This window comes from Teleopsis dalmanni, chromosome X (genome assembly GCF_002237135.1).
Source record: "Teleopsis dalmanni isolate 2A chromosome X, ASM223713v2, whole genome shotgun sequence".
Taxonomy (NCBI): domain Eukaryota; kingdom Metazoa; phylum Arthropoda; class Insecta; order Diptera; family Diopsidae; genus Teleopsis; species Teleopsis dalmanni.
In genome coordinates, this window is record NC_051848.1 from 75,033,583 (window position 1) to 75,061,453 (window position 27,871).

Below are 27,871 nucleotides of genomic sequence, written 5' to 3' on the forward strand. Positions count from 1 at the left end.
ATAACACAAAAATTAAAAGTAAACCAAGTATAAATCACGGAATTCCGAAAAACAATGGAGTCAATGGAGTTCTTGTAAACAGTGATATTTTTTAAAATTTATTTTCTATATGGTGTGTTGAATAATATAAATATCGGTAATTATAGTAAGTTTAAATTTTTAAAATTTGCATGTCGTTTATCGTATTTCTTTTTTTCTTCATGAATATTTCGCTTGGAAATGAACATAACATTATGGGTTTATTTCTTTCGATTTAATGCGGTTTTTTTATTTTAGACGAATTGCAATCGTATATTTTTAATTAAATAAAATATAAAAAAACCTGCTTCATATGTATGTTTGACAGACAGACTGTGTTTATTTTTGTATTAATTCGTTTATTTTTTTTTTTTTGTTTTGTTTTGTTATTAATAATATCGATATAAGTGTTTATTTAGTGTACATACAAGTTTCGTTTATGATCGTGAGTTTTTTTTTAATTATTTTATTAATATATATATATATATTTTGTCTTTTTTATATATGTTCGCGTATATATATAAAAAGTGTATTTGTATATATATATATACATATATGTGTCTATATATATATATATCTATATATATGTGTGTGTGTTTGGGTGTATTTTGTAATATAATAATTATATCTAATTAATATATATGTATATATATATATATATATAATTAAATGTAGAAGAAAAATGCATTTTTAGCAAACATACTTTTACGCTATGATAAAAAAATGCTACGCACGCGTTTTACACAATTTTTTACAAAAAAGTTTTCTTTAAAGCTACGATTGATTTGTTTATTGTTGTTGTTGTTATTTTTTTGTATAACAGTTCGATAAGAACCGTACATGCTTAATATTATATCTTAAATGTTCATATAATTTTTCACAAAAATTTTCATATATGGAAAAATAATAATAATTCTTCCTTACATTGCTTTTTTGTTTTTGTTTTTGTTTTTCTTTTTGTTTTTGTTGATAAGAGTTTGTTTACATTGTGTACCGATCTAATTTTTTACAGGCTAAATGATCGCTAATATCTACAACTTCTTTTTTTTTGCTAATTTTATCGTAAATTTAAAAATAAAAATAATTTAATTTGTTATTTCAGGCATAAGTAGTTTTTAGCGCGTCCAACTCCTTTATCCGTTATTAATATATTTTTTTCACCTATTTTAAGGCCTAACATATCTTACATTTTAGAACCATTTATTGCAAGATCAATTTGTATTTAAAAACGACTAAGCAGTTCTGCTGCGATTAACGCAAACGCAGTTCAAAATAAAACATGATTAACAAATAATAAAATTTTTGTTTTAAAAGTACATTATAACCAAATAAAGAATTATTGCTATAAAAATAACGCCAATTGGTAGCAGTTTGCTATATAATTTTTGTGGGCTATAAATTGTGTTTTGCTTCATGTCTGAAATTTCTTTTCGTAGCAGTAAGTTGTACCGGTGCATTTCTTCCAAGTGCTCTTTGTAGGTAATCAGTTCCTCTTCTTGGCGCATAGCATTGGTGTTAATGGCAACTTTTTCCTCCTCGAATTCTTGCATTAAATTCATTTCATCAAGATTATTTTGCGTATTTATTGTTTTAGCGGTAATACCATTGTCAACTATATTCTGTGTAACATCATTAATGTTGCTAGCTTCAGTAGTGTCTGTGGCATTTTCAGTACCATTGTTGACAGAATTAAGTGATAATGATATCTTATTTTCGTCTTCCGTAGCATTTTGCACCTCTTTCGTTTCGTGCAAAGATGATTCCCTTACAATTAATTGTTTTTGCAGATGTTCTTTTTCACTGACCAATGTTTCGTTAACCTTTATAAGATTATCAATTTTATCTTGCTGTTTATCACACTCAAACTGCATAATTTCAAGCATATGTTGTGTGTCAGTTTCAATTTTGCTAATTTTTTCATTTAAGTCGTTAATTTTTAGCTGATATCCAATAATTTCATCATCAGTTTGCTTTTGCCTCAGCGCAATTTCACTACCCTTAAGCGTAGTTATTGAGCTTAAAGACTGTTGTGACAACGGTGTATGACTAGCCTCATCGACATCGGTGCTTAAATCGACCTCACCATCTATATCACTCTCATGAATAACATCTTCAACATGATCTATATCTTCTTCATCTTCAATAATTTCTGGTAATGGTTTAAGAGTATCTTGCGTTTCCAAACGCTTAACGGCACTTGTACTAGGCTTATGCTGTGCATAATTTTGGAATTGTGTTTGTACACTTATGGCTGGCGGTGGTGTGGGAGATTTTCTATGTTTGTCTTCATCTGACACTATTTTGTCACATAGCTCATTATATGCTTCTCTCAGCATTTTAACTGATTTTTTTAGCAGCAGATATCCCTTATTGTGTTTAAATTTATGCTTATTAACTGTGCCATTGTTTTGTAATGAGTATTGGTCATCATCTTCATCATCGCTATCGTCCCCAGTGGTTGAATTGTCATCATAGGCTGTTGCAATGAAATCTGCTACACTATTTGCTTCGATTTCAATCTCTGCTTCCAGTTGTTTTAAGTTGTCTTGCACATTTTTTAATTTGCTAGAGAAATTAAGACATTTTTCTTGGAAATCACTGGTTTTGTCAATAGTACAAATTGTATCTCGCGCTGGTGATATTTCGTGTTCATCACTTGAATCAGACTCGTTGCAAATAGCTTTAAATATATCTAATGAACCTGCCTTCTTATTCAAATCGGAGTTTTGAAGCCATTTCATTATTGTAGATTCCGTAGCTTCTGCTGGTTTTTCATTATTTGAAATGGAATGCTGACTTGTAGATTCCTAAAATAAACAGTATGAAATTTTAGTTATTTCACAAAATAAAAGAATATAATATGATATAATAATATAAATAAAATAAAAATCTATTTATATTTATATTTATATTTATATTTATATTTATATTTATATTTATATTTATATTTATATTTATATTTATATATTATATTTATATTTATATTTATATTTATATTATATTTATATTATATTAATATTTATATTTATATTTATATTATATTTATATTTATATTTATATTTATATTTATATTTAATATTATATATTATATTTATATTTATATTTATATTTATATTATATTTATATTTATATTTATATTTATATTTATATTTATATTTATATTTATATTTATATTTATATTTATATTTATATTTGTATTTACATTAATATTTATATTATTTATATTTATACATATCTATATAAAGGGTGATCAAAACAGTGCTATATATTTCTTAAATATAATTATTTCTAACCACCACAATTGACTTTTACATTTGGTATTGTTTGGCAATCACCATAGAAAAAGATACACAGCCTTTAGAAATGGTTAAAATTTGTTACAAAATAAATCTATAAATCTTTTCGGATTAGGCGCATAAGAATATTAAATTTGGGATAAAAAATAATTCATTGGTTGACATTAACTTATACAATTTATTAAATCAATTAAAACCGAAACAATATCTAAAGTATAACTGGCACTAATGACATACCAAAAAATGATGTCAAGCCCAAAATACCGATTGTATAAATGGCGTAAACCTTTAGGGATTCGCGTCTTAGCAGATGAGAAACGCTGTGATTTTGATAATTAAGATAAAAAATAAATATAAATTATATGATGAGGATATTTTTCCTTTGTCATATAAAATGATTTTGTATATTAAATTTATCCAATTTAATCACTTATATATATAGTGATGAAGCTTAAAATTTTTGTATTTGGAATAAAGAATTCCAAATTCCAAGTGATTTTGACTTGGATCACAACAAGATGGTGGCAAACGACAAATATTGCATGATGAATCAATTTATCAAAAGAAAACTTAAAAATATATAACATTCCTTTGATCTCCAAATTTAGCAAAAACTAAACATGTAATATATGCTATATTTATTTGATAAAATAATAATTAATTATTAAAATTTATTTAGTAAAAACATTAATAGTTTTTACTTTTTCAATTTAAAAGTTCAATTCAATTCAAAGGATCTTAGCAAATACATACATACAAATAAATTTACCTCTTTTCCATTTTTAACATGTTCAGATTCGTTGATATCCAATTTGGTAATTTTTTCGTCGCATATATTTTTAAGGTCTGTTATGGACTTAGGTACCATATCATCAATGTTCTTTCCAATTTCATTAAAGGAGAGTTCATTCTCATCGTCGTCATCATCGTCATCATCACCTAAATCCATATCTGCAATGGCAGCATCTAACTTTTCAATTGCTTGCTTTTGTAGTTGATCTTCGTCTTCACCCCGTAGAAGATCACAAACTTTTCGTCGGAGTTCTGTGCATTCTTTCTCGGCATGAGTCATTTTCTCTGTTAAATCTGCAATTCGTATTTCTTCTTCAAACTTAGCCTCTTGAAGTAGTTTTTCACTTTCAACTTTAAATTCACTATATTCCGCCTCTAGATTTAATAAGCGCGTACTAACATCTTGCAACGCCTGCTTTCCATTTGCTAATTGTTCGCGTAGCAATTTACCTTCATTTTCAGATGACTGGAAGGTTGATTCCATTTTTGTTAACATTTGCATAGCATCACAGCGTTCTTGATAAACTTTTCTTAAGGCTTCTTTGGCGGCGTGCTGGTATGAAGTTTTTTCGTCTAGCAGTTTAAGAATCTACATCAAAAATATTTATTCATTTTAATAAATATGAAAACAATTATTTATTCAATTTTGTTTTTAATTTTTGAGTTGTTACGTCGTAACCACATCAAAGTCCTTTACGTTTAAAGTGTTAATTTTAATATATTTCTATACGTATTCCGGCAAATTTGCCTATTTTCTAGCAGTCAAGACTAACATATGCAGAAAGAATATTTCATTATGTTATAGTTCTAACTTGTTTCCAACTTTGTTTCAATTATCCATATAGTTAGTTAATATAAATAATGTTGCAATTCCCTATCTATATTCCACCTATCACAGAAAAATCTATATAATTATGGATACAGTTTTAGAAGTCTAGTATGTGAGCAGCCAAAACAGTTATAATTAACTAAAAATCCACTATAATTCTATTATGGTACATAAATGGTTTAAATTTACATAAGCTAATTATATTATTAAATTACATTTGAATACTCTATAAACTATATGTGCTGAATTATTAGCACTGCATTACTAATATGCAGTGCTAATAATTTATAAATTGCAAAGGAATAGATAGTAAAAATTTAAAATTTTATTTTTTGAAAACAGTTTTGGTCTAAAAGGAGACCAAGACATCGATGCGAAAGGAAATACTTTGTGATTGGTAGAATTCGAAGGGATAGTTATTAAGCTACTACCACTTGTTCAAACGAATGAATTTAATCTCTACTGCAAGCAATTAATGCGAATACAGCAAATAGTAAACAGCCTAATTGAGGAAAAGCGTTTACTATTGTCGTATTGATGGCACATTGCATAAAAAGCAGGTATGTCAATCGGTTAAGGACCTGTGTTTTAGTGACTACGTCATAGGAATGGTTAACGAAAAAAGACAAAAATTCACCTATTCTAACAGCTGGCACTGGAACTACCTAGCGAGTACTAGAAAAAGTCAACCCATACTTAGTATTTTCCCAAGTATTTAACTGAGATGTCTAATGTATGCATTAAAGACATAACCCATCGGTATAACATAACTATACAGCGATTTCTCAGTTTCAAATAGGAATCAAACCTGACTACTCCAACTATCCCCACTCCCTAATAATACTCCTTCCTATCGCACAACCATTACCCATAGACATCCTTACCCATGTATTTGTCATGCAATTCCTTTCATGTTATTCGCTTAACAGATTCCCGCAGGCTACAATAATAACAGCTACATTGATCTATTTATTACGATCCAATTCACCAAAATGCAACAATTCACGATTCACCAAAAACTGAAAAATTGTTAATGTTCGAGAAACTGTCTACGTCAATAAATTGACTAATATTTTTGTTGTTGTCTTTTCATTTCTATTCGAACGCTTCTAACTTTTAAATAGTTTCTTTTTCTCATAAGACGCGTCACTTTTGGTAAAAAAAATTAACAATATTTTTGATAAAATGCACTACTCGTATAAATGTGGCAAAATATTAATGCATAAATTTGTATGTGGGGGATATAAGGGGCAAAAGCGTGTGCCCCAATGGAGGAACAATGCGAATATATAGCCTAGCCTTCTTAACTGTCAACCTCATCTACCCGTGGTGCATCCTCTTTAACAAATACAAGGCTCTGCCGACCGAATACAGGCGGTACAACCTGAAAACATATAGCAAAAATTCTCTAACTACTAAACACCAATCCTATCGCCAGGTTAGGAAATAAGGAAATCTGACCCTACAGGGTAGGGGGGTTGATCGCAAGGCCAGCAACCTTGCATCGAAAAAAATTTTACCGCTACGCAACCCTAGGGAGGCCAAGGTTCACACGAGACTGTTGTGTCAAATGCGAAGTAGTAAAAATTTGTATGTCGATTATTATATGTACCTATATATTTAAATATAAATTTTTGATTTATAAAATTATTACTCAAATTAAAAATAGCGTTTTCAAACATATTTCCCAAACTTTATTAGTATATAAGATTGTAAAAAATAATTGTTTTAACGAATAGAGAGAAAGATAAATGTTACTAATTTCATTTAATTTCATTGAAATTATTCTTTCAATTTCATTGATAGAATTTGAAGAATCATATTTTTTGCATTTTGAGTTCAATATTTGTGAAAACAATAAATACGACATTAAGAGCTTAAACTTACGAATACTGAGCACACAAAAGTGTAGTTATCATAATAACTGAATTTATCTTCTTCTGGTATAAATATTGGTATTCTTATCAAACCTATTTAGTGAGTTACATGTAAGTATTTTCGATTAAAGACTATAGGTTCGTCAGTTTTTTACGTCACAGTCAAGTAGTCTACGGTTTTTTCATAATATATTTAGAAGTCTAGTTAAGTAATGTAAATAATCTATAGAGTGAATGTTTAATAATCTGTTATATGTGTGCAATATATATATATATATATATGTGTATAATATTGCAATTGATAAAGAAAATTATTTACTTAATGTATTATATATTTTGAATACTGAATTATACTGAAAAAATAAAAAAAATAATATTAATCTAAACAAATTCGTAAAAAGTTCTTTGTTAAGTTTCATTCAAACTACATTTCTACATTTCTATTGAAACCTTGACTATAGTCGAAACTATTCTATCTTTATAAATAGTCTTATATATGCTTTCCATATGTTATAATCTTGGTTCAAATTAAATTTAATAAAACTATTTATGTGTTCATATATTTGTGTGGACAATGCCATTATGCTTATGTTTATAGTTTACCTCGCTTTTTAACACATTCTCAGGCAAATTTTTCTCCGTAATCTGCACTTTCTTCTCTAAACATTGAATACGATGTAACAATTGATCTTCCGAAATCATTGATTGCCAACATTGTGCCGTACTTTTCCGTGTAGCATCAAGCACATTTTGTATGTTATATAATTTGGATTTGAGCACCTTTTCTCGTTGCACGGATTCCTGTATGTATAAATTCAAGCGATGTAATTCCTCGTAACTTATTCTAGTTTCACCCGAATGAAGTGATCGGTGCATACTCGTTTCGATTGAGATCGCTTCTCGTCCATCTGGCAAATATAATTTTACGCAGGCAATAATACAACCATGCACTTCTTTTCGAGAATTTTCTAACACATCAACACCAAATTTGACAATATCACCGAAATGCAGTTCTGCTGCTTCAGTGCCCAACTTGCTATCATTTATAAAGGTACCATTTGAAGATTTTGTATCTTTAACCCAAAATTTATTATCATCTGCGGAGAACCAAAGTACAGCATGATTTCTAGATAGAACTTTACAATCAAATATAGCATTGGATTCTGACGCTTTACTTTTGGCAATTAAACGCCCCACTTTACATTCAATATTCGGTGTAAGTGGTATGGTCCGAGTTTCAAATGGATGAGAATTTGCTTCGCAGATAAGTATAATTTTTGCATTCCCATTATTATCATTACCTATACTATCAGAGCCAACAACATTGTTACAGGTTGAATTTGTGCTAATGATACTACTTAAACTAGATCCACTGCTACTATGTAACTGATTTACGGGTAAACTTTTCGACGGTTCACAAAATGCTATATTTATATGTCGATTATAGTTTTGCGAATTGTCACTAGAGTTACTCGAATTCGGACTACCACTTGTACTCATGTCGCTTTGTAATGTGGTGCTCAATTCATCAGCTGCTGTGGGATTCGAAAGCTTTGCCGACGTTGATTCTATCGATTTAGTCAAACGGGGTGAGTTCGTCTGCAGCGAATTGGTGTTGGAATTTGTATTTGAATTCAAACCATATTGTTTATTCAAAGTATCATTCAAAAATGTTGCATTTAAAATGGACCAATTATTATTATCACTTTCATTTGCGCGCAACTCGACCTCATTATTTAAGGACTCTCCAACTTGTTTAGCCATAGCTTTCAAAATGCGTGCACTATGTAACTCCTGATCCTGTTGTATTAGGAACTCTATAACGTTCTCGTTGGTAATTGTTGATAATGCTGTTGTTTCTGTTGTTGCGTTGTATGACGTAGTTGAAACTGGCAATGGTAATGCTGAAGTATTAGTAACAGTATTAGCAGTATTTGTTGTTGGTGTCGATATTGTATCTGCTGGAGTTTCAGTAATAGAATTACTTGTGCTAGTTGTTGTTGTGGTAGGTGTTGATGTTGTTGTGAGTGTTGTTGTTGTTGTAGTAGAAGTACTATTAGTTGTTCCAGACTTTTCACCATCTTCGCAATTATGAAGCCATTCGTTATTGGCTATGACCATAACTAAAAAAACAGATTAAAAAAGAGGTTAATGAAATTTGTAATGATTTTTAAATATTAAAAGTAAATATTTTGAATTAATAACAAGTGACAATTTCCATAAATTAAAAATAAATCAAGTGCATAAAATAAAGTATTTATTTAATTTATATATTATAATGAAAAACATACAATGAATATTTTAAGTTCATGGTACAATATCAATGAGTGCATGTGGTTATGATAATCTCATTATTATCGTAATGATACGTACCACAGTAGTGGATTAAAAAATTCGTCATAAAGAATCGCAATTTATCTAAAAAATCTCGAACAATATTTACTGAAGTAATTAAATTAGCAGGGACTCAATAAACCGGGTGTGGTCGCAGTGTTTATACGGTTTTTAGATATACTCCTTTTTGCAATCAAATTAAAATAAAAATTGAAAATATGGCATTTTTATTTATTTATTTATAAATTAACACTAAAATTAATTTCAAAGTTAACTAAGAATAAAAAACTGGACAACTAGGTCCTTCGCCCTGTGATTATATTCATGCTAAGAATTAGATCTAAATTTTATTTAATATGTCTTTGGGTAAGTGTAGCTTTATTATATTGAATTCACTATTCTTGATCGCGTTGAAAAGGCTGGTGTAGCAGTTTATGATATGGCTCATGGTTAGAATATATCCGCATTTGGGGCATGTTGGTTGTACATCCCTTTTGAGAAAGTGTAGTAATTTTTTTTTATATTTCAATGATATACATTAAAAATAAAAAACTAATATTAATTTGTTGCATTTTTGTGTTCTACAAAATTTTGTCAGCAGAAATGCGGCACACCACATTAAAAAGTCCATTTTTATTCTATCTGGCAACACTAATTTTTTATGTTTTACCATAATTTGAGTATAATTTCTTGATACCCACAGATATAGTTACAGAGAAAGTTATTTGACAATTTTTCAGAATCAATTATGAGTTTATAAGTTTATCATAAATCTATAAGAGTACATGTTACTCTTTCTGCATAGATCTCAAAATCAGCTTACGTCCAATATTTTTAACATTATCTTTTTTTTAATATTATCATTGTTTAATTTATTTATTGTTTAAATGAATATTTTTTAATTTAACTTTTTAAATTTATTTTTTTTAATATCATTTAAAAAATTAACCTCAAAGTCAGCTTAAGTCAATATTATTATTTTTTTTTAATATTATCATTGTTTAAATTATTAATTATTTAAAGGACTATTTTTTAATTTTCTTTTTTAAATTTATTTTTTTTAATATTATTTAAAAAAGTTTCTTCTAAATTTTATTTATTTATTCTATTTTTAATTTTATTTATTTATTTTTTTTTAATTTTATTTATTTATTTTTTTTTAATTTTATTTATTTATTCTTTTTTAATTTTATTTATTTATTCTTTTTTAATTGTATTTATTTATACTTTTTTTAATTTTTTTTTCATTTTTCTTTTAAATTTCTTTTTTAATTTTTTTCTTTTTTAATTTTATTTATTTAGTTTTTTTTTTAATTTCAATTAGAAATAACAGATAAACCGTAACATATCCATAAAGATAACAATAAATTATTAACTCATTTAAAAAAGAGTGATCACTGCATATTTAATATATATAAATTAAAAAACTATTCAGAGACCAAGTGCCAGCAAAAGTGCTAAATTCCGAAAAACCAAAAAGGGTCGACTAAAAACATTAAAAAAAGAAAATGATTTAATATCACAGAAAATGTTTGTAACAAACATAGATAGCTTCAATAGCGAACAACAAATTATCGAGGACAAAGATGCTCCCAAGTAGGTCACCGGGTGGGTATCCAAAAGGCAGCTATACTACCAGTAAAATGTACTATTTAACCAACAAATCAAAAATATCAAAAATAATTTCAAGTTCATGATCAAAGTAGATGGGATGGATTTAATCTGTATTCTTCTATCTTAAGGGTTCTTGCGAGGAATGCGGTAGCAAAACGGCGAAAAATCACTAATTCAGGTACATGGAAAATTAGCTGATGGCTTGCCACTGCAACCAACCAACCAACCAATGATCAAAGAATTGATTTGTATAGAATAGAATTTTCAATAATTAAAATTGGCGAAATTATTTTGGTGGATGCTTTAAGGAGTACTTTTCTGCTCATGAAAATCCAGCAGCTAAATAAGATCGGAATCTTTATAACATTATCAGCAATTTCATTAACAGTGCCTAAAGACAGACAAACATCACATTTAACTAAATTTAATTTAATTTAATTTAAATAAGAAAGTAAATATTGGAAAAACGTCAAAAAATGCCAAATTAATCAAGCCATGCAAAATGATTAATTAAGATAAATATACTATAACATATAAAAAATAAATTAAGCACTTGACTTTACTTTACTTGAAGTAAAAGAAAATGATCTGCAAATGAATGAATGAATGCTCTTATAGTGTTAGCAATAGATTTTCTTAAAACTTTGTCCGTCATTTCGGATCAATACCACAACGTAAGATGTTTATAAATTATGAAAGAAAAACTTGCATTATTTCTAATGAAACCCAATTCAATATTCGTATTTTACTTAATTTGTTTATTATTTGAACTTAAAAGTTAAGAAATATTATATTAAATGACGATCATTTTCCAGCTAGTTTATAAAGCAATTGAAAAATGTGCAAATATTAATCAATTTGAAGCACTAATTAAATTTTAATTTTTGAAAATCATAATTAAAATTCATACGTTGCCCGGTAACTCCGTTTTCATTATAGAATGATGAAGGTCTGAGTACATATTTTTTATTATTTCTCAGTACAGCGCAGTACCAACATTTATTTCACACAAAATATGGACATAAAACTCCGCACACAAAAAAAATTTTACGTAGAGTTTTATGTGAATTTTTCGCGCGAAATAAATGTTAGTACTAGGCTTAAAACCAAAACAAAATGGTAAAATAAAATTTAAAATTAAAGTTAGTTTTATTATTATATTTTATTTATAGTTTCTGTAAATATTTCTCTATATATCATATTTTTTAAAACTAGGAATTTCAAATTAAATTGAACTTTTGTACAAGACTTCATGATACTATGATACCGAACATCGAAAAAATTATCAGACTCGGTAAAGTTGTAATTCCACAAAGACAATAAACACATAAAATTTTTAAATTTTACCTAGTTACCAAGCACGTCGAATCCCTCTATTACTATATTCGTATTCACAATTTTTGTTTTATTTTTGAACATATATATACATACACAATAAAGGGTTTATTTACTAAAGTCTGATCGCAATAGAACATTTAATGAACTTTTATTGAAATCAGAATAATCGAAATCACTGTTTGTCTTTATAATGATAACAATCATTGTTTGCTTTGAACAATGATCCAAAACACATTTTTTTTTTTGGACAGTGACCACACACAGCAAATGTCCAAAGTTACAAAACGAACAATGATTTTAATTATTGTTTAGCCAAATTGCGATCATAGTCACTGACTGATTGTGATTTGCAATCAATGTGAAGAAATCAAAGTCCACAATTTTAGGGGTTGTGGGTGGAATTAGATGAAGTCGAATATACGAAAAAGAGAGAGTATGATTCAAGCGTTGAGTACTCATTGCAGTTCTTTGGTTTGAATTCACAAATTGTCACAAAGTCATAAATGCATTCAACTATATAACAGACAGATATTGCTGATTTATCATGTTTTTCTGAATAATAATATATAGGGTTTATAATAGACTACCGCTGAAGTTACATTGGAAATATTTAAACAAACCAAATGTACCCATTTCCGACCATGTATCTGCTGAAGTCTATGAAAATGAAAATGTCTTCCTTATAATGAACACGTAAAATGAGAATAAAATTCCTTTCGTACAATAAAGTGTAAGAATTTAAGTATACATTAAGACTGAAAAGTTTTCGGAAATTCTCATTTAAAATTCGCGCGCTGTATATTTTTCGATATTTTAAGTTTATGTAGTTTGGCAGCACTGTCATTAATTACTATGCCAAAAATGAGCGCGATCTGTCAGACAGTTCGTTTACGGCAGCTGTTGAAACCAGTTCACCTCAGTAGTGCGTTGCGAAATGTCTTCGACCGTCGTACGACCGTCCTGAAAGGCCTTGTACCACTCATAAACTTGAGTTTTCGATAAAACTGATTCCCCATAAGCCTTTTGTAGCATTCGCAACGATTCTGCACACGAAATTTCGTTCGAAACACAAAATTTGATGCAAACTCTTTGTTCAATATTTTTTTCCATTGTTTTTTCCGCAACGCACTACTGAGGTGAACTGGTTTCAACAGCTGCCGTAAACGAACTGTCTGACAGATCGCGCTCATTTTTGGCATAGTAATTGTCCTTAATTGCTGCCAAACTACATAAACTTAAAATATCGAAAAATATACAGCGCGCGAATTTTAAATGAGAATTTCCGAAAACTTTTCGGTCTTAATGTATATGATATAATGATATTACAACTGTAGTGAAATGGAGCGACATTTGGCAAATAAATTTGATATTTGTTAGTGCAACATTTATTCTGTAACAAAAAAGTATAAAAGTGAAGATTGTATTGCTTAATAAAAATCTTTAAGTCTTGCAAAATATAAACAAACGAATCATTATTCAGTTCAACGCCGGTTCCAATAAATCTTTGCAATTACAAATCAAAACAATTTTGCAAGAAAAATATTTATCTGCGAATCACAAATGGTGCTGCACATATGTACATATTTATTACTTAAGCGGAAAGATATATGTATAATAAAAAATATCTTTTATAAACAAGTAACATTTTTTACTTTAAAATAATTGTATCTGTACATTTTTTATTTCAAAATAAATGTGTCTGTACAATGCAACTGTAAATATGAGCTGATATTAATATTTAACCATGAACTGCACAGTAGTAATCAAAATAACATATAAGAATTTTTGCATAGCAACATTCTTCTAATAATGTTGTATCTATTAACCGGATATTAACCGGAAGTATAATTAAGCTTAGATTTAGTGCAAAATTGTAAATCAAGTTTATATATGCTTAATTCTTTATTTCTTGAAGAAGAAATTCCAAGGAATTCGGTCACAACGTTTGGACACACAAAAATTAATAGTTAGCATTTTCACTAACAGTTTATCAATCAACTATACAATCGTTCCTTATTCCACACAAAAATACAAACGTCTCCACGTTTTTCATAAAGTATCTGATTACTCCCATGATTTAATAAATAATCAACATAATGATGAAGTGATAAACAATAATCCAGTCAAGGCGTAAAGAGAGGTTTTGAAAATACCTCTAGTTAAGAAAGAGTAAAAACGCTCAAGTACACTGGCTCAAAGAGCTTCAACATAATAAATAAAATATCTTTAATAGTTCTGCATTAATTTATTCATTTATTTAATATAATGCGTTCATTTCAACATTCTTCTAACACTTGAATACATTATTTTGAAAATTTATATTCACTTCTCAAAAATAGGATATATCAGAGATATGTCAGAGATATCTACACAGATATCTGCGCTTTAGTCTCAAAAATAACGTCTTAGTTTAAACTATTTATTTATTTATTTATTATAATTAATTACAAAATATAAAATCTTATAACTAAGATAAGAAAAACGAGCGCTAGCTGTCAGGGCCTTCAGCTCGGATATTAAAAATTAAATTTTATTTACTAGGTTACAGGCTTACAGGCTTTACATCAAAAGTATTTTTTTAACAGTAATTGTTTTTAATAGGCTGGTAGGTAAGATATTAGGAAAGATATTACTACGAATAGAATTAAAAGAAGGGCAATCATTAAGTATATGATCTATGGATGGTGTGCTATTACAGAATGGAAAGTTTGATGGGTGATCGCTACTCAAAAGATGTTCATGAAAAAGCTTTGAATGTCCCATACGCAATCGGATAAAAATCTTACATTGTTGACGAGTGCATGATTGTGGATATATAGCTTTTAAACCACTGGTATTGATTGATTTGTAGCGATGGTTGTACACTGACCATTCCATAGCCCATTCGTCCTCCATATGTTTGTTTATAAAGTTTAAAACGTCTTTACTTTCAAATGTCTTGAATAAAAACAAGGGAGAGCGAATGACAACAGTCTTCATCTTGCAGCGGCAAGATGAAGACTTGACTACCTTGGAAGCGGAATCTTAGTCCCAAACCATATAGGTAAAATTAAGTTCACAGCAATAACGCGATTTATAAATAATCTAAAATTATTTTAGTTGGGTTTTTAGAAAAACAATAGATATTTTAGATCGGGGTGCATACATATTCTATTATTTAATAATAATTATTATCGGGTTTAGGTCGTTAAATTGTGTTAAATATTTTATTCATATTTTAATTTTTATAAAAAAATTATTTACATTACAGATATTTACAGAAATTTTTAGTTTCTTAAATATTCTTTAATATGATACATAGTACGTCCTTGTATTAAAATGGGTTAGTAAATTATGATGGTTTAAAATTGTTTTTCTTTATGGATATTGGACTAAATGTGAGGAGAACCTTAGTTTAAACGTTTGTTTAATTTGTTTTATTAAAACAAATATAAGCTTTCTTTTTATTTAAAGATTATTTTAAATTTGATATAACCAATATATATAACTCTAACCAATAGAATTTAAATGAGAGATTTGGCACTGCGACCTAGAGATCTATTGTGCACTTAGATTACCATATTACTAAGTTAAATTAGTAATATGTAAATACAAATATATTATATATGCATATACATATTACATATACATATAAATCTATTGCTTACTATTATAATTAATAATGCAATATTCTTATTAACCGCCTAACCGTTTACTTTGATAGACTTTAATGAAGTGTAACAATAAGAGAATTTGACATAAGATACAGAAGTCTCAAATTGTTTTACGTGATTCCCTGCCTTGATGGGTCAACATCACGGTGCTCTTAACACACGTATTAATATAAGCGTCAATCAACGTCCCATTAGAATAGCCCTCCATATTCCGCCGGCACCAATGAAGAAATTCATGTAAGTCATAACTTCCACCTTGGTGAGATGCGAGGCCTACCTAAAACCTCTGCTACAATTTGGGCTGTAGCACCCGGTATGAAACGCACTCCACGGCGAATGAATAATAACCCAATACCAAATCATTCTTCTCTCGTACGTTTGAGTATCAACCGACAGCCACTACCAAGCCAACGCCAATGGTCAGAACAGCCGAAGCTGCGGACCACTTACCCCCGTAGTACCAGATCGGATCATCTCTGGTCAGATGTTGCGAGTGCCGATCTCACTCACTACCATTTGCACTTCTTACATAAGTGCCAGACTGGCACTGGGGGATTTTAGTCGCCCCTTAAGACAGGCAATTCTAACCGCGGGAGTATTCTTTTCCCCTCTTCGCAGGGAAGACATAAGATACAGTATGGTTTGATAGTCGAGAAGTGAAACTATAAACAAACAATATGAAATAGATATAGATATATAAATATAAAACTGTAAAACTGTATGTATATATGTATGTGAGTGCTTTTCAGTTAAATGAAAAGGATTTCACACTAAAGAATATGAGGACTAAACTTTTATCTTAATTGATGTCACTATTTTTTTTAACTGAGTATATTTATATCTAGATTTATAGTTTTATAAGCAACTATAATAGAAGTTTCGTTCATTTCGGAATGAACAGAAATGTTTAGATAGATTTTTTTAAAGATTTATTTGCCAATTTCTGTTCTGTTTTTTTTATCATATACAGTTATTCACAGAAGAATAAACTTTTTGTTGTCGCTTCTTTTCATTTAATCAAACGTAAATAAACAAATCACGCGCACACTTAGCCGATATTCAAAGTTTTCGTCCGAAAATCATTTTTTTTTTGTTTTTGATGAAAGTTAAAAAAAACCGTTTTAAGAGTCTAAACGGGTTTTTTTTTATTTTATTTATTCTTTATTATTTATTCTATCACTCACCTTCCAAAACGTAGAACGGTTTGATTATAATGATAAAAAAGCTATTATGTTGTCTACGAGTTGGGCTGTGCAGAAAATATGTCATTCAATGGATTATAGTTTTTTTTTTGCTTCTTGTCAATGATTCAACTTATCGAAGCAATCAACCTTCGAAATTTCTTAATACGTATATATTATACATACATATATACACACAAGTGTTTAAACAAAAACATATATTATATGTACATATATAAGACTGCTAAATATAATTATTGGAAGTTACACATAATTATGTATATTAAGTGTCTATATACATGCAAACGGACAAACATTACATACATAGTTTCTGGTTGCAAATTATAGTAATAATTTACTGGATTTAGGATAATAGACTACCTGAACCACAGTGCATAGTATTACCCATATTAATAATAATAATAATAATAGTAATAATTAATAGTATAATAATAATAATAATAATAGTATAATAATAAGAATAGCATAATACTAATAATAGTATAATAAAAATAATAGTATAATAATAATAGTACAATAATAATAGTGTAATAATAATAATAGTATAATATTAATAATCGTATAATAATAATAATAGTATAATAATAATAATAGTATAATAATAAGAATAGTATAATAATAATAATAGTATAATAATAATAATAGTATAATAACAATAGTATAATACTAATAATATTATAATAATAATAATCGTATAATAATAATAATAGTATAATAATAATAATCGTATAATAATAATAATAATATAATAATATAATAATAATAATATAATAATAGTATAATAATAATAATAGTCTAATAACAATAATAGTATAATAATAATAGTATAATAATAATAGTGTAATAATAATAATAGTATAATAATAACATTAGTATTATAATATAATGTTTAGTTTCCTGATGATGACTTTAGACTAGAGTTAAAATATTGATGAAATAAAAACTATTGTAAAATAAATCGTAGTTTGTCTTTCTTAATTTATATTTTTAACAACAATAAAAAATATTTTATTCTTTTTTTTGTGACCAAAAATATTATAGAATGATATATGAGCGAGCCAATCGGTCATTTAAATAAAAATAAAAAAACTATAATTTATTATTTATATTTAGAACAAATTAATTTATTAAGGTATTTTCCGATATTTCGACTATCTTCAATAGTCATCTTCAGGGAAACAACAATAAAAAATTTGACCAATTAGCCTATAAAAACACTTTATTATAATAATAATAGTTAAAAAAAATCTAGTAATATAACAAACTATCTTAAACAAACCAAGAAACATCAATATATGGATGCAATTAAATCTTCCGAAAGCCGCTTCCCAATGGATGCTTTAAAAATAATATGAACCAGTCGGCACTTTAATTATCAGCACGCAAAAATCCCTACTGAAGAGCAATATTCAAAAATCTTCTATAATTCTATCCATATAAACATAAAACAAAAAAAAACAGTTTAAACTGCCAAGGAGAAATATAAATAACCAACAATGTTAATAAATTTTTATACAGAGATATGAAAAATTTATATAGATATAATACCCAAAAATATACTGTTGGAAACGTCATTAAAGATGCCTTCAAATTATGGAGACATACCTAAAAAGACTCATCGGTTTAAATGTATTCTGATCTTTGAATTTATTACAAGTAAAATTTCTTCAAAAGCATTGAACACACATAGCTTGAAGACTGGATACAGAAGAAATAACAATAGCGAATATTATAAGACGTTATTAAAACATTTGAAATAATTAATTGCATAAAAAGAACCCCGAATCAAGAAGAAAAAAAATTATTTTTCACCAAGATAATAGACCATGCTAAAGGTCGTGTAGAACAATAGCAAAATGAATTGTTTCTCCAATCAATATACTCTCCAGGCGTGAGCCCAAACGACTGTTACCAGTTTTCAAACCTAAAAAAATGCCATAAAGATATTTGAATGTAATGAAAAAGTAATTGACGAAATTGAAACAGTGGTATATATTTTTTTTTTAAAAAAGACATTGCAATCTCACATAAAATTATAGATAAGAGATATTATATAAACCTGAATTTTATTTAAAAGTCATTTTATTCGTCATCCTATAAGCTTGCTGAGCAATGTGTTATAACACACTTCTGTAAAAGGTATAAAATAGTCTATCTAGAAAAAAATTTAGAAAAGAAAAAATGATTTATCATGATCTGTGTCTATTTAGCAAACTGTGTTTTAAAGGTGGATTTAATGATGTACATATGACAATATAAAAAGATAAACCAAAACTTTATCTAAAGTCTGAAAAACAGAATACAGGCATCCAACAGAAAATTAAAACATAAGTTAGAAGAGTGGACGTACCTACGTCTAAGAACCATTAGTCATAATAAGAAAGAAAGACCAAACAAATTTTCCAAGCAACGGAACAACCAGCCGGGTTAAAAGAGAGAACACATTTTTTATTATTTTATATATATTATATATATTATTTTAGCAAACGTATAGAAAACTTCAAATGTTATGACATTCTATATCCGGCATTTCAACAAAACCGGAAGAGGATGAATATATTATTCCTTAATATATGTATTTTTATATTTATTGTCATGGTTTTTTTTTTTGACAGCAGGTGGAAGCATCAAAAGCCACCGTGTGAGACTTGAACCCACTAAACTACCTCTTAGGAATGAATGGAGAAGATTTCCACAGCATTTTGAAAACTTCATTCCAGTTATCAGGGGAGAGAGGAGAAAAAATAGACTTAGTACCTAGCAAGCTAGATTTATCTAAGCCAGAAAGCAAGGGCATACATTAGGGAAATTAGATTATGAAGAAGGGGGTGGGGTTAGCGCAGAGCAGCGTGGGCGAGGTATTATATAATGGTATTGTATAATTATTTTCTATATATATGTATGTAATTCATGATTTAATGTTAATGTATTCTATAATTGTTTCTTTGTGATATATACTAAAATATTGTTGCATTGTATTAATGTTATATAGTACCCTAATGATTGCTATAGATTATAATCGAAATATCGGTCAAAATAAAATTTTTTTAAAACCAAAAACAATTTTTTAAAAAAGTGTGTTATTTAACTACTGACCTATTAGCCCGTTTAAAAACTAAATTATTAATAAACATTAACACAATAAGAAAGCTGAAGTATTGTATGAACAGAAAAATCTATTACTTGAGGCTAATAGCCATCGCAAGCTGATGAAGCTCCAAAGACTACAAGAATACCAAATCTGAGAAATGAATAAAGGTTGTCAGTCGAAAGATGTATTCTATATATTACTTTTATGAAAGATTAGATAAATGTTTATAAAAAACAAAAAAAAAGGCTGAATTTTACGTTAAACTGTAAAATAATTCAATGTAAAGGTGTTGTGAATTGATTAAAAATATATACAACATATAGAATAAAGATATACTGTCAAACTTCCATAACTCGAAGTTTTTATAACTCGAACTAAGTAGAGTACAACAGGGTTTAGAGAGCAAATTACATATGGCATCTTGGCAACCTCAGTCAACCTGTGTGGTTAGCTTATTTGAATTGTAATATCTTTGTGACTGGGATTCTAAAGGAATGAAATGTTGAATTGTGTCAACATCTCGTTCTGAAATGTTTAGCATTTAAAAATCTTAATGTACTGTATATTGAATCCAAGGAACTTAAAGCAGCTTGAATGTCTGATGCTAGAAGTATATTTCTTTTTCAAATATATTCCACTTAGTCAAACTATAGCTTCCCTAACAGCAATAATTTTCGTCTGAAAGAGGAAACAGTGATCAGGTTTCCTATCATATTTGGATATTTGCAATTTAACTTCCTATTTCGTTACACATTTAAGAATAAATATTAAAATATAAATATTATAAATATTAGAGCACTCTTCCAATGCCAGATCTCATTACAGCTAGGCATCGCAAGATGAAAAATCGAGAGTAGGAAAATGTAAACAATATTTGTTGAAAAAGAAATTAAAAGAACTAAGATGGAACTGTGAACTTTTTTTAGTAGCTTTAACTCTAAGAGCATTAAGTCACATTAAGATTTTTCAAAGACCAACCACTATTAAGAAAAGAAAGATATTATTTTCATATATCGCTACCCTCGCAAAAAAATTTATAAACTAATAAAATTATTAACTAAATGAAAAAAAAAAAAGTTGTGTGAATTTTGGCTTAGTTTTCTTTTTTTGCGAATTTGAAGAGTTCAAAAGATCCATATAAAAAAATGTATATAAATTTTTATAGTTAAAATAAATTAAATTAAATATGTTTTATAAATTGAATGTCTGTCTTTGCGAGTTCGGTGTATGCACATGAATGTACATACATATACGTATGTACGTACTTTAAATTTTATGCTGATTGGGATAACAGCCGAACCGAATATTTTTCCATGATTTTTCAATTGCTCTGCTGGCTGGTATGGCTGGTATGAGTAATAAAACTCATAGTAGCAGCAACAATGCGTACGCTCCGCCTTGTTGGAATAGCAACAAAATGTAAACTTAAATTTGAAAACTAAATTTCAGAAGAACACGAATTTCGGAAAATTGTTAAAAATAAATTGTTCAAGAAACGGTCGATGTGCACACTTTGGTATTGTACGCATTTGTTTGTACGAGTATCTAGGAAGAAAAAATTGAGGAAAAATAGATTTTGTATACATTTTCAGTTATTTTTGTAATTTTGAAATATAAAAATAAAGCAATAATATAACTTGCATTAATATTAAGAAATTTGCAGGCTATAAAAGAACGCCATAAAAGCACGCACCGATTTGCAAACAAACATCGAGTTTTCCAAAAAAAGTGTAAACAATGCAATATGACGACGGAGCCATGACAACTTTGGACTCTATAGCAAAATATTTGCATGGTTAATGTGCCTCGTCAGGTTAGGCGTTTACTGTGCCAGTTAATCCATTAGGTGTTTTTATGTATGTACATAATATGGTATTGGTGAGGTAATATGGCTTTAAACTTGCTCGTCAATCGAAGATGTACACACAGTAAAAACAATATTGATTATATCCAGTAACCCTAACTGTACGATTTTTAGACTACCCCACATGATATAAAATTTGTATTTTGAACGGACATTCTCTCCGATGTGAAATTTTCTTAAATCAAAATTTCTTTTATCTTAATTTGAATACTTCTCATATACACCCTTTTAGGGCGAACACAACTGTTGAAGAAACAACAGTGAACTAGAGAGTCTCCACTCTCTACATTCAAGAAAGTTTTCAGTGGTCTTATGAGTACACTTAAACTGCTTTAACTGCAAACAGATAATTTTTAAAGCAGTATATGCAGTCAGTGCTAAGTATAAATTATGCAATAAAGCCCACCGGTGCAGGTTGAAAGTTAAAAGTATTAGAGAACTAAGACATATCAATGTGGAACAAGTCTTAATGAAGTACCTAGCTGTATAGACCATAGCTGCAAACTATCAAATAAATTAAACCGGCTGTAGGAGTAAAGAAATGGACAATGAAAATAAGGTCTCATTAAACCGATGCTTAGTTTTAATACAAAAAATTGAACCAAATAAAAATAAAATGCCTAAGACAAATACTTCGAATAAGGGAATCCAGTAAAATAAAAAACGATAACCTAAATTATAATTATAAAATCTAGAATTCAGTTGTCTGCTTTGAAAACTAAAGAAGATAGAACAATGGAGGAAGTAAGCATAAGTTTTAAAGAAGAGCAGAACTTGGAGAAGAGAAAAAAAAATTATTTAATAAGACCTAAACCACGTTGTAAACACGCAAACTGAAGACAATTTTTAATATAGAATATGTCTACACTGCGTCTTTAAACACAAAATTTACAGTCTACATTTACATTTTTTTAACAATTATTAATCATATTTTATCTCTTATTGGAATACATAATACATTCATGAACCCTAACACACCCCTGATGAACCGGAACTAGAAGTATTTAAGAAAAAAGTTATACGCAAGATCTTTAATTCACTACGAATTCGTGGTGACTACTAGTTCTAAAAAAATTGCGAACTGTACGAGCTTTATAACGACGTTGATATCATAAAGCGAGTTCACATCCAGCGACTTTGCTGGCTTATTTCATTAGAATGGGAAAGTCTTTGAAGCGGCAGTCGGAGAAAGCGGATGTAAGGAATGGCCTTATCTTCACTAAAGTGATTTAGTCGAGGGAGCACTAAGTGCTTTGATATGTAACAATTTGATTTGTAACAAAAGAGGGTGCGTACGGGGGCGCACAAGTAGAAAACTTGCATTAAACCGCAAACCGGCAACAGGTTATCAAAATCAGATCAGTAAGTAAAAGTATATTCATTTGAGTTGATTTGAAAATCACAAGCTCACTGTTTTTACAATAATTGAAATGCAAAAACAATGCACAAAAACAAATAAAAAAACTTGCAACAACAATGTTGTGGTTTTGTGTACTACTGGAGTTTGTCTGTTTGTTTTCATATATATGAGTTTGTCCGCTTGTGCTTGCGGAGTGAAGGAGCTTACTTAGTAATTAATATTAATCCAAATAAATACGGCGATTTATATGCAGTGTTTACTTTTTTAATGTGAATTAGACTTGATCTTGTCACTGCAATTCTATTGTCTGTTGTTATTTTTATTATTAATATCAAAATTATTTGAGAAATATGATTGTATTAGTTAAAATATTATAAAAACGTATTACATTTTTAATTCATTTTAACTATTAAATAATAAAAATTAAAAATATAAAGCAAATGCATCAAAACATATAAATATATATAAAAAATTCACTCAAAATTCGAATGAATAGCGAGAATTTTAAATAAATAATTTTATAATTAAGTAATTAATTAAATAATCAAGTAAATGACTTTATATTAGGGATGTCCTAATATGTCCTAATATGTCTTTTTTGTGGACTCTATTATAATTATTACATGAGTGTTGCCCCAATTGCGATCAAAACAAATACTAACTGGAGTCGTTAAAATTTGAATATATTTAGTGCCTTAATATGCGCCCTGAAATATGTATATGTGCTTTAACTGTAGTATTGATTTTTTTATACCAGAGGTGTTGACTTTATTTCTAGAGATTTTGCAATAATAGGATACTTAACTATTTTAGTAAGGCTTTTCTGTATATTATTAGTGAAATCAATAGTAAGAAGCAAACTAAATCGAAACTAGTAGATATGTGTAAGTTCTGAAAAACAGCATTACGATAAGCTACAATACTGACCCGAGTCGATAAACACAACGATATAAAAGAAATATGAAAGTTTAAATATAAAACTCTTAAAGTTAGGTAAAAAATCATATATATATATATATATATATAAGGTTTTATAGTTCTTATTGTAGTTCTTATATATTTAAAAAGCGTAACTAACAGAAAACAAATACTGGTGAGAATTCAAATAGATAAAATGTTAATATCAATCAGAGTAAGTGTTAAAGACGAAAAATTGAAGAAAACCTTGATCCAGATTGAGAAAACTTAACAGCTCTATGAAAACAAAATACAAAACAAATGGACTTAAATATGTGTTTCCATTACAGTAATTTATATAATTGTCGACATGTCTAAACACAAATGATTTGGATAGGACTTACAAACTAGATTGGGCAAAAAGTGTTAGGCGTTTTTTCGTTTTTTTTTGATTTTTAAATGCAAATAAACATTTGAAAGATTATCAGCAATATTATTTTTATATTGCTGGTACAAAAACAGTAAAGCGTGCAACAAATCTATTGAAAAAAAACGAAGATTAGTAAGATCAAAAATTATATGTAAACAAATTGCGGAGAGGTGTTTTCTCAAATATAAGATACATTTAAGTAAGTATTTGTAATAAGATTATATATAGGTAATTATATGCGTCGCTAAAGTAATGTACTATGTACTATTAGAATTGCATGATGTTGGATAAATAAAAGCCCAATTGTTGTCTCTACAATAACATGGTATATTACAACCATGTTATATTGTTACATTGAATTAAATTCCTTATTCATTCTTTTTGAAAAAACGAATAGAAAACGGTTTGCGGTAGTGGAGTTTCCAAGAACGGCTGAATTTACGTCCCGGAGCCGCTCCTCAAGTTCAATGACCAAGTACCAGATGCGTGTTTCTTTTAACATTTACTAACTTTTCCACCTGTGAATAAATCTTTATAATTCTTTCATATCTGCTTTACAGTTCTATACAGACTACAACAACAATAACAACGGTTAGTAAAAGTTCGATATCGATTTGTTGCAACATTCTAAAGGACTGTAACTTTAGTATGTCGAAAATATGTAGAGTCACTACAAATAGATAATTTTTAAAAATTCTGCTTAGTTTGGAACCTACACTATATGTTGAGAACTCAGCAAAGAATATATCTTTTCTGACAATTTAACGACTTTGCTTGTTACTGAGTTCTTTTTGTACTGAAATCTTTAATAAAAGATGGGATGACTCAACGATATGCAGACATCTGTATGCAATCTGGCTACATTCCGATAAAAGGAAATCCAAAATTATCATTGAGGTACCCCGTGGAGATATCGGTCTTTTGGTAGGTTTACTTACAGGGAACCATACTAGAAGATTAGATCTCTTTTTCAATCAAATCTGATGCAGCTATGGAGATGATGAGAGTGCCTCTCATCTGCTTTGTTTTTGCCCAGCTCATACACGGCGCGATTTTATATTTTACCAATCCCCTGTCTGAAGGACGTAGACCAATAACAGGACCTAACACTAAATAGTATCTTATGCTTCACTAAAAATGAACACAGTGGACGAATAGGCCTAAGTGGATCCACTTGGGATGACCGGTTTAACCTAACCGAACCTAATGGCTTTGCTCTCAAACAACTATCACTATGAATTATTCACTTAGTGTGTTAACTTGAAAAATAACATTAATAGTTACCACAAATTAAATTAAATTTCGATAAACAAAATAAGATTTGTTAGGGCCAAGTACTATAAACAAACAAAATGTTTTGTTTTTTATATTATATTATATTAACTATAGTATATACAAGCTACATACTATCTATATTGTAACAAATATTCGAGAAAAAGATTATCAACAATTAAAATCAATTTTGTTTCTAATTAATTAAAGTTTATCTCCAATTTTACTACGAAGCTCCCGCCCTCTGCGCCCTATTGATGTTTCATTTCTAAACAAACAGACTTCGTTCTGCTTTGGCTCGCGAATTGCACTTGTTTTGATTGCAACAAAATAGTTTTTTATAAAAACAAAAGCAACAAATTGAATCACTTAGAACACATATGAGTATTAATTACAGGAAAGTACCTCCAATCGAATCGTGCGAATCTTTAAAAACAATTTTATATATTTGCACTTAAGATATTTAAATATATTATACGGAATGTTATGGATTTAATTTTTATAGTTTGATACGCTAATATGCTAAATAATTACTTTTTGGTTTGCATGCATTCGAAAGAATATTACTGAAATCTTATTGGAAGAGATGAATAAAATCTTTTCACTTCACTGACGTCAAACAATTCTAATTGGATCTAATAAATAAATTTGTACTTACTTATTTTGTAATATAGAAAAAGTTAGTTGATTTTATTAAATAAATTCGGCTAGAAATGATATGTGTATCGCGTTATGTTATTATGGCGTTAATACACAAAAATACAAAAATGTCCGCACATAATTAAAGCACAAGCAAATAATAAACAAAATTGAATTTACAAAAAAAAATGTAAGTAAGGAAAAGAATTATGTGTATAAAGTTTTAATTTATTTGCAAGTGCAGTAAATTAATATGTAAGCTAGTTAACCAGTTCACCGACTGACCATTGACAGCGTCACTGTATTAAAGACAGCACAAACAACAATAGCGACGACTTTTAAGACATACAAAATCAAACACTTTTCATCATATCCAAACCATATTCACAACACTTTAACTCAAGAATAAAATGAATTCACAAATTAACTGAACTTTAATTTTGCTTAATTGAATTTAATTGCATTTTTTCTCATAAACTTCAACAGCACTGTTGCCTATTTCAGTATTTCTTTGACTTTTTGTTTTCCATTCTTGCGTTTTTTTCCTTTTTTTAGATGTTGTTGTTCTTTCTATTTTATTTATTTAATTTTTCACTTAACTGCTTTACATAAACCAGGACATTTTTCTCACCTTAAATTATTAAAATTAATTTGCAAGATAAACAAAAAACTCAATGAAACAATTGAAAGTAAAGAAAAACTGTTTTTCTCTAACTTTGTGCAATATTAGCACATATAAATTCCTCATTCGTCAATTGTTCGTGTACAAAGAAAAAATGTTCTGCGCTAAAAACGTCAAATATTTTATCATTTACTTGTGCTGCCACTGAGTAGTAATTTTTTTGACATTCAGAATATACAATACTAATAGAATAAATGCAATAGATGGCGTATTGATAACCACTGATAAAGTAAATTCAATTTACAAGGCAATTATAATAAAATTCAAGTAAGAAGCAGGGAAGGTAATTACTAATGGCGTTTTCGATTAGTAAATTTAAAATCAATTTAGATTTACTCTAGATCTGTCATATTATGCAGTCCAATCGAACGTCCAATCGAATAATCTAACATTAGCCGTAATTTTTTTTTCTCAGAGTAGCAAAAAAATACTCGCAACTTACACAAGAAAACATGTAAAGCAACAACAATGGCCAAACACTTTGGCCACTAAAGAAAAAAGTGCTACTAACGCAATAAACGAACTATTATGAAACTTCGTTGGAAATTTCAACGAATATTCCAATCATATGTCAAAAGTTTGTAAACAAATATGCAAACAAAATTAAAATGTTGAACTAATTTTTTAATTGTGAAAATGAAATATTTAAATATATGCAAAATTGTTTAAAACAATATTTTAAA

General features: G+C 28.4%; 1 protein-coding gene across 4 annotated transcripts; it reads right to left on the reverse strand.

The window, feature by feature from the left end:
- Positions 1-1,073: 1,073 nt before the first annotated feature.
- LOC119687119 lies at positions 1,074-27,277 on the reverse strand. Of its 4 annotated transcripts, none has more exons than XM_038101316.1 (4): positions 27,138-27,277; positions 7,416-8,935; positions 4,084-4,695; positions 1,074-2,825 (listed from the first exon to the last, which is right to left on the reverse strand). In XM_038101316.1, exons 2-4 carry the CDS (start codon positions 8,931-8,933, stop codon positions 1,326-1,328), a joined length of 3,630 nt encoding a protein of 1,209 aa, XP_037957244.1. In that variant the 5' UTR covers positions 8,934-8,935; positions 27,138-27,277; the 3' UTR covers positions 1,074-1,325. The 4 variants fall into 4 exon arrangements, with proteins under 4 accessions (XP_037957244.1, XP_037957245.1, XP_037957243.1 ...); XM_038101317.1 differs by lacking the exon at positions 27,138-27,277 and adding an exon at positions 26,792-27,131; XM_038101315.1 differs by lacking the exon at positions 27,138-27,277 and adding an exon at positions 26,526-27,131.
- Positions 27,278-27,871: the final 594 nt, after the last annotated feature.